General features: G+C 36.2%; 1 protein-coding gene across 1 annotated transcript; it reads left to right on the forward strand.

The window, feature by feature from the left end:
* The first annotated feature begins 6172 nt into the window (after positions 1-6172).
* Positions 6173-7559, forward strand: LOC110019875. Its single transcript, XM_020717735.1, has 2 exons — positions 6173-6423; positions 6974-7559. The coding sequence occupies exons 1-2, from the start codon at positions 6186-6188 to the stop codon at positions 7405-7407; spliced, it is 672 nt and encodes a 223-aa protein (XP_020573394.1). The 5' UTR covers positions 6173-6185; the 3' UTR covers positions 7408-7559.
* The last annotated feature ends 2083 nt before the right edge of the window (positions 7560-9642 follow it).

A 9642-nucleotide genomic window follows, 5' to 3' on the forward strand; every position in this document is an offset into this window, starting at 1 on the left:
ACCGGCAAACTGGCCAGAGAGGGATTCGAATTTGTCAGTTGAGAGGACTTAGACCTTCAAAGAGACTACTCTACAAACATGTTACAGCTGATGACACACACACACACAAATATATATATATATATAGAAAGCCCAAAGACTAATATATTAAATAGAAAGTAGGATACAAAGAGATTGTGTGGGAGGGCCCAAACATGACACCCCGCCCACACAATAACCACCATATCAAATGGTTCCAAAAAGAGAAAATACAGAAATATACATGAGAGACCTAAAGAAAATACAAAAAAAATGTCAAAATATGAAGTATCAGGTAGCGAGAGAGCGACCTAATTTTGCCTTGCCTCTACCTCTAATTCTAGGGAAGGAGCCAACTAATGAATTGGTAAGATGAGTCTTATTGCCGGTAGTAACCAATGTATCATCCAATAAATTCTCGAGCTCTAATCGGCCCCCATTCTTCTTCTTCCTCCTGGAATAGACCTGTCATTTCTCATCTGAAGATTGACTCACCTGATCATTGGGTTGGTCTAAAGTGTGTCGAACGTGTGTCGGTTGTTGAACATTAAAAACAACTACTTGTTATACCAACTGATCTTTTATCAGATCAAAAGAGCACTTTCGTGTGTTGACAAGTGGGTATTCTTCAATAATAGTGAGTGATATAAACACATTTAGATCTGTACCTGTAGTATGATGTTCTTCTTCTGGAACTGCGGTGTTGCAAAAAGGATCGGGTTATACCTTCTCAGCAGGGATGATAGGTGGCTGAACTTTAGGATGCAAACGATAGCAAATAGTAGAATTGTGACTAAACATACTACAATGAGAGCAATAAGGAGGGCGTGATTCTATTTCAACCTTTTGCCAATACCCGTTGTGAGTGGTGTCAATCCATACCTCATCCGGAGCTGGTTGAGTGTTATCTCTCAACCAACACACAAGCCACAAATGATCTGGTGACAACGAGCGTAAGACTATCAACCTTGAGAGACTTACCGTAAGCAGTTGCTAAAGAGTAGAGAATTTTCAGGTTAAACAGATATAATTTTAACCCCAAAAACTTTATCCAAACAGGAATGATAGGGGACTCCACTTTCGGATCAAAATCGACAGTCCACTTTAGAATTTTCATAAAAAAGGTTGTCGATCTTGATAACTTTTCGAGAAAAAATGCGAGTGTAATTAACATCGTGAGATAACTGAATAAGTATATGTCGACCATCAAGTAAGCTAATATTTCAACTGCCCAATAACTTCATAACATCAAACTCTTTTCGAATGATCTCCAATTTTGGGCGACCATAAAGGAATCATTGATAAAAGAAATTAATGTGAGGAGTAAAATGAGATGTTCACAAAAGAACATGTCAGCACGGTTCTCAAGGTAGACGGGACGGCTTAGAAAGATGATGCGATCAATCGACATTCTTGTTAGCAATCGAGGTATTAATGCTAGCGAGAGAGGCATTTGGATCGATCGATTGTAAGGACGACCCAAAGGATTACCCACTGGATGATGATCAACAATAAGATTGATCGGTAGATTATTTAGTTTCAGATCAAATATAGATGAAGTTAAGGTCAGACAAACAACGATGAACTTCTGGCCAACTAGTATCAATATGCCAGTCATATTATAATCAAATATCTTTGTAATTACTAAAAATACATCTAAAAACTAATGATAAGAAGACTGATCTGTAATTTTGTAAAAATGAGACCTATCGCTATAAATAGAGACCCATACTATAAATAAATGTTGCATCTTTTTGATTCTTTACTACACTTTCTCTTTTGATTCTCCTGCATAACGCTCTATACCTTGGTTGTGTTTCCCAGACACTTTTAGATTCAACATCCTTTAAGGTGCAGTGAGCATGAAAACATGCCGTCAACAAGAAAAGGAGCCCAGCAATAACAATAGGGAGAATCCAATAAGAGAAACATGGTAAAAGCATCATGCATTAGAAAGTTCATGGAGGAATTTGTTTAGCAAGGCGTGCAAGATTCAAAAATTCAGATCACCAACCAAATGACAGGACAACTTGCAGAGGCGCTTAAAGTCGTGACAACCTTGGGAGCGATCCCGATTCCAGGAGGAGAACCGACACAATAAAGAGGACCTACCCCCCTTTAAGGGGGGCCACCAACAAATAAAGAAAGGAGAGTGATCTTCTTGCAGGAGAAACTTGCTGACAGGTTGTTTCAAGACAGTGTTGGATCCGCCCCTGTGGAGGAGATGAATCGACAAACACAGATCGAGATACATCGGCAACCGGAAAATGCCTTCTCAGTACATGTTTAAGGAGCTGAGTCCTCGAAGAACTTTAAGATGCCTGCCTTAGAACTGTACAAAGGACGGTTAGATCCTAACGACCATCCCACATTGTTTAAATTGTTCATATGCCTGTTAAAAATCTCTGACACTCTCATGTGCAAGTTATTCTTTACGATGTTGAGATCATCTGCGCTAAGGTGGTTTGGCGAGTTACCCATAGGGGTAATCACTTGTTTTACGGATTTTAGAAGACTATTCTTATTGTAGTTCGCAAGGGCTTTGCGGTCTCGGGACAATGGATGCGAAAGACCTGAACCCGACATGGCCCAGGTCGTTTTGACACAAGGGGTGAGGTTGAAGAGGCCTCGACCTTTTAGAGATGCAGAGCTTGATTGAGCTCTTGGAAATGGTTTATAAGTACATTGCTATCGACGAGAATGCCTCAGAACCCTCCAAACAAAGACATCAAAAGAGGTCATCACAAGATAATTGAAGGCCGCTCAGGCAAACTCTACGAAAGATTTTACACCCGTGCTACGAAGGACACCCGGGTAACAGTTCTTTCAGTCCCCACAATGATCAAAGGAGGCAAGTGAAGGCTCACACCATCTATCGTCTCGCTATCATGTATCCAGAGGTAATCCTGTGGTCCCTCAAGAAACCCCACTGAGAGTGTCCTTGGTAGAAATAGTGGACGCCGTTCAAGATGATGATTTCCTTATAAAAGTAACCCCGATGAGAGCTGACACCTTTCTTCGGGATATCAGAAACTGTCACAAATATCACAAAGATAATGGACACGACACAGAGGAATACAAACACCCGGAGCTTGACCCAGAGGCAGGGAAAAGCTCTCAAGGGAGGACTAACCGCCGAACCCGTCCGCACCAACGACATTCGCATCGCTGGGTACATTCACCCAATCTTTGGAGGATGCTAACCCCCTAGGATGACGCGATCGATCAACATGCCTGTTAGCAATCGATGGATTAATTCTAGAAAGGGAGGCTTTTAGATCGATCGATATTAAGGACATGCCAGTGGATTTCCCATTGAATGACGATCGACCTATGATCAATTGATAGATTGTTGAGTTTCACATCAAATATCAATGAAGTTAAGGTCAGACGAACGATCGACGAATTTTTCGCCGACTGACATCAATATGTCAGTCTTATTATATTCAAATATCATTGTAATTACAATAAAACCCATGTAAAACTAATGCTAATGGTACCAACTTGTAATTTTGTTAGAGCTAGACATATTCTTATATATAGAGGTTCATATCATGAATAAATGTTACACATTTTTGTAATTCTCTACTACAACTCTCTCTGCACAATGTTTTATACCTTGTATGTGTTTCCTAGACACTTTTGTATCAAACAGGAGTATTTTGAAACTTTGTCAAAACATTAATATGAATTATCAAAAGTCAAAAAAATAGACTCATTCTCAGCATGAAGGGGTTGTAAACTTGAGTTTAGAGAGAGTATGGAGATTTAAGGAACTCCATAGTTTTCACCATTATTATCGCCTGACTACCATCAGTTGATCACACTTGTTTAGTTATCGGCAATTGACAATCATCATTCAACCACTTTGGCATAATAGTCATCAACAATCATAGTTTGTCTGATTACTATCACCAAATCACTATCGCCTTATCACAGTCTCCAGAATACCTTCATCCTACCACAAATAGAGCTGTTAACAATCCAATTTTGTGCCGAGCTTGAATATATTTAATGTGGCTCAAAATTAGCTCTTTGCTCTTTATATTTGATTTCGCGCCAAGCCGACTCGAAATTAAATCCAACTCGATCCGACTTGGAATTGAACAGAGGGCTCAAATTGAGTTCTTTGTATCCATCTCAGCTCGAAATCTTCTCAATGGAGCTCAAAATTGAAACTAACCGGCTAAAATTGAATTATTTGGATCCGTTCAAGCTCTAAATCGGCTCGAAATTCCTCATGGCTCGTTATATTCAACTGTATAACATTATATATATATATATCTGTAGCATTTTATCCCACTTTCGCCATTAGTGTGTTTGCTTGGCAAGGAAAAGAAGGCTGTGCATGGAGAACATTGAGATCATTAAATTGCCGATATAAACCGTTAATTTCTGTACAACTGCTGTTGCTGAATCTAATAAACCTCAGCAGCTTTATCACTATTTAGTTGATTAATTTATCACAATTTTGTAAAATCTAATTTTTTTTTTCTTATAGCTTGTAAATTCTAAGTAATTATTATTTTTATTTTCATAAGTGATAATTAATATAATTTTTTTTTCAGTTTGTTTTATTTAAAATGGGGGATTTACGTAGCTCACAATTCTTTTGTATTTGTACATCTCGCCCTTAGACTTTCATATTTATGTATAAATCACTCATATCTTTGATATCACAAAAAATGGCAATGTGTTCGAGATGGCACAGTGTTCCGTGGGGTGTCTCGTTACTCCATGACTTTGGTCTTTAATCCCAACGATGCTTTGCTACTCCGGAGTGTATGCGGTGACTTCCCAAGGGGCTTTGTTGGAATGAGTATGGGGCGGCCTATACTGGTTAGCACTCGATGGTTAAGGGTAGTTAGAGACTGTGGGAATTGGAAGCTAAACTTTAGCCAAGCATCAGTCCGGAACGACATTGGAATTTAGGTCCTTCTCTAACCATCTCCAGGTTCAACTTCTTTGGTTCATGATCTAGGTCTCCTTTCATGAAGGGAGAAAGACTCTATTTATAAAGTATGACAGTAGTCTCTCTACAAATAAAAAATAAATCTGTACCACTCTAGAGAGATTCCCCTTAATTAGATGGTGTTTATGAACTTCTATCTGCTTTAACGATGTCAGAATTGAGTGATCTTGGGCTCATTGGATTCATGTCATCTCCCAATGATGCTTTGTTACTCCGGAGTGTATGCGGTGACTTCCCAAGGAGCTTTGTTGGAATGAGTATGGGGCGGCTGATAGTGGTTAGCAAGCAAGGGTTAAGGTCGGTCAGCTAATGTGGCAATTGGAAGCTTTAGCCAAACTTCAGTCCGGAATGACATTGGAATTTAGGTCCTTCTTCTCTAACCATCTCTAGGTTCAACTTCTTTGGTTCATGATCTAGATCTCCTTTCATGAAGGGAGAAAGACTCTATTTATAAAGTATGAGAGTAGTCTCTCTACAAATAAAAAATAAATCTGTACCACTCTAGAGAGATTCCCCTTAATTAGATGGTGTTTATGAACTTCTATCTGCTTTAACGATGTCAGAATTGAGTGATCTTGGGCTCATTGGATTCATGTCATCGAAACACTCGATTTGAGTATAAATTTTTAACATTTAGAATCCATTTGACTTTCTAATTATCCACCAAAACATCCAAAAATGGTTTAACGACATCATTTACACATGATTCGACTCAAATTAGGCCAATTTCAATATCATTAGATTCATCCCATTGAGCCGGACTGTTTTATTATAAGTAAGTTTGCTAAAATCAGAGTTCTAGATGATTTTTTATTTGAGCTCAAATAATTTTTTCCCACTAAATGACTTGAGATCCATGCCATTTCTCAATCTTCGCATCATATGCTGAAAATTTTCTAATGATGTATCCATATACACAGACACACATACACACACACACAAAATTAAAAATTGAAGTTTAGGAATTAGATATGTAAATACACATGAATTAAGTGATATATATATATATATATCAAGCTAATAATAAAGAGTCTCCAATGTAGTTGGCCATACCCATACATAGAAGCTCTACTTTTGACTGCTTTTCCCAATAGTTATTTGTATTAGAAATGTCTAATTAATCCCCTACAACTCACGAGCCACTTCCCTTCCTCCTACTACTACTATACAAAACCTCACTCTCTCCTCTCATTTAATGCACACATATGGCTTGGAAATATGTATTTATTTGATTTCAACCCTGTTCCTTCTTCTTCATCTCTTACTTCTGAATTTTCACCATTATAATTCTCCAATGGCTTCTGTTCATCCAGCAGCAACAGCGTTTCTCCTTTCTCTGCTCTTCTTCGCTCATCTTCAGCTCTCCATGGCCGGCGGTTTTCTCTCTGGCTCAGTCTCATGCATGGACTGCTCTCCCTCACATGATCTCTCTGGTTCTGTTTCTCTTCCTCTTTCTTTCATTTGTTTTAATTCTATGTATTCATTCTATCATTTTTTTTTATAGTTACAAAAATGATCCCGGATTATTTATATAACATAATTTTAGTCACAGAGTTTATATAAGTGTTACATTAAACTCAAATTTATTTAATGGAGGTTGAAGTAGTATGTAAATGCTTCTAAAATATATTAGAACATGGTGGTAAGAAAATACATAAATCACAAGACAAGAAAAGTTATTACATGTGATGACAACATATCGCGGTCTGACAATAACTACACTGTCATGTATCGTACGACAGTGCAACTGAACCATCATTCGAACGTAAGATTGCATCAAGTAATAATTTCTCCATAACATAATGCTTGGTTGAATTAGCTCATATCCCCCTTGAATGAAGTTTGTTTGAAAAAAGATCTGAATTTGACTTCATCTAAAGTCAAGCTCATAATGTTCGAAAAAAGATCTGAATTTGACTTCATCTAAAGTCAAAAGCTTTGACTTTGAATCAAATTTGACCATTCCTTCTCTCCTCAAAACAGGGATCAGCCTGGCAGTCAACTGCGGCGGACAAAAAACACAATCCTACGCGTTGACCAACATCAACGGTCAATTTCTGATCTCCGTCCCAAATCCTCCTCCTCCTCCATCCGACTGCTCTGTAAATCTACTCGGCGCAAGAACTCAGCTCTGCGGCTTCAAAAACTCAATCACCTCCAAAATCATCGCCATTAATTCCTCAATTAAATCATCAAACAGCTCTTACGCTCTTCAAACGCCGCTCGCCTTCTTCACCTCCTGCCAGAAGATAATCGAACAGGCGAAGCTTGAGAAGACGAACGGAGCTAATAATGGCGGCGGAGCTGGTTTGCGGGCGAGGGGGCCGCAGTCGCCGCCGGCAGAGGGATTCGGCCTGCCACCGTTGCCGCCGTTGATCTATGTTTTCCCCTTCATTCCCATCATTGGGATTCCTTGAGGTTGAAGAGGAGTGGTTTAGCTGGCTATTATGGTTGAAATTAGTGGGCTTTGTATCTGAATAAAAGGTGTTTGTTTGTTTGTTTGTTTGTTTGGTTTGTAATAATGAAGTTGATTAATATTTGAATGGGTTTATTAAGGATAATTTGGTCATGGGGGTGGGAAGCAATGGTTATTTAAGAATGTTTAAGGTGTTTCGCCCAATTCTTATGGGTTTATCTATCTCACGCTTAAACTTTCAACACAGCGTACTTTATTTATTGATGAAACGATAGATTCGAGTTTCCATGTAATGTTCGTAATTATGAAAGTTTAGGCGTGCGATAAATAAATATGAAAGTTTTGGATGATATTTACTTTAAAACCTCTTTTTTTAATTTTATTTTTAAAAATATTTTATTCAACATATTTTTTTTACTTGTTTTTCTCTTTAAAAATGGTTAAAATTATTTAAAATTATTTTAAATATTATTTTTGAATGTTTTTAGAGTTTTTGAAAACAATGGATCACAACCATTTCACTCAATTTTTTCAATATTAAATTAAAATAAAAAAAACCTTAATGTAAAAAATATATTTTATTTAAAATCAAGTATAAAAAAATAAGAAAATTGAAAAAATGAGAATAAAATACATGTTTTTCCAAATGGCCTCTTTAAATATTTTGGTTTAAGGTGATTTTTTATTTTAACAAAAATAAGTTTATAATTACTTCTCTAATGTAATTTATTATGTTAGTGATGATTATTGAGAGCTACTTATGTGAGCCCAAAATATGATATGTGATATTCCAACTCAAGGTCTCATCGTTAGATTGTGATTTTTCCGTACTTTGGCAGAGCATGCGCTCGGTTTAGTGTCACGACCAACACAGATATTTCACCCTCAACCACTATGTCACGTATAAGTGCATGAAATTCTGTATTTCAAAGTATGAATTTTTATAACGCGAATTCCCTCATGTTAGTCCCTAATTATTTTATGAGACTTATTTATTAATAATTAAACTTGTTACCTTTTCTTTAAATTAATTAAGATTTTATAATGTGAATTCCCACATGGTAGTCCCAATTCTTATATATTTACATATCTAAGAAACAAGCTTTAATTTTTACATTTATACCACCAAAATCCTTCAAATAAAGTCAAAAGTGCCACCATTTTAAAAGTGAAATGTAGCTTTTCATGCACCGGTAAATGTGGTGGTATGCATGCATGCAAAAATTGGGGTGTTAGATATGTAAATACATAAGAATTGAGTGGTATGTATGTAAATCTTTATTTACATATATAGCACCTAAACTTTACAATATTGGCTTTATTTTCTATTTTATTTTATTTATTAATTATGTCCAACACTTGGAAATTGGCAATTCTTAACAACATTGAAAGCTTTAAATACCAACCACTCAATGCCGCTCTAGTTACATATATAGCACCTAAAGTTTTAATTTTTTACATCCATACCACCTTTAATATCCATGAAAACAGTGTACTTCGCTTTCTAAAAGTTAAAATAATGGCACCTTTGATGTGATGTGACTGATTTATTTTGGGTGGTATAAATTAAAAGGAGGAGAATTTAGGGGTTAGGTATGTAATACATGGGAACAGTGTGGTATATTTGTAAATGCAGCTGATTCAATTTATAAGCTGTACTCGCTTGCCTCACCCATTGAGTTCTTGCCACCGAATTTACTCTAGCAATAATGCAGTTGAGGGCAAACCCCCCCACAATCTGTATGTATTTACATATCTAGCCTATAAATTTTCCTATTTACAATAAAATTAACTCATAAAAAATATAATTATCACTCAAAAATAAATAAATTAATGGCAGTTAATGTAAATAATTAAGTTTAAATGTTCGATAAATACATAATAATTGTGTGGTATGTATGCAAATTTGACAAACAATTAATGGAGTTCTCGTGTCAATTAACCACATTATAGTTGGTGACCTCCATATATATCTATTTCACACTACGCAAATGTGCAAATGTGTCTGGATCGTCAAGACGGTTTAAACGAGCATATTAACAGTGAAATCAGGCTTCATCCATCATATTCGAGTAATATATAATAAATTGATATATTTATATATTGACATCATATTCGAGTAATATATAATAAATTGATATATTTATATATTGACCTTAAAATATGTTTATATGCCTATATAATAATGATGCATAATATTTAAATTCAAATTAAAATTCAAAATTTTCCTCATGAA

This window comes from Phalaenopsis equestris, unplaced genomic scaffold (genome assembly GCF_001263595.1).
Source record: "Phalaenopsis equestris unplaced genomic scaffold, ASM126359v1 Scaffold000084, whole genome shotgun sequence".
Taxonomy (NCBI): Eukaryota; Viridiplantae; Streptophyta; class Magnoliopsida; order Asparagales; family Orchidaceae; genus Phalaenopsis; species Phalaenopsis equestris.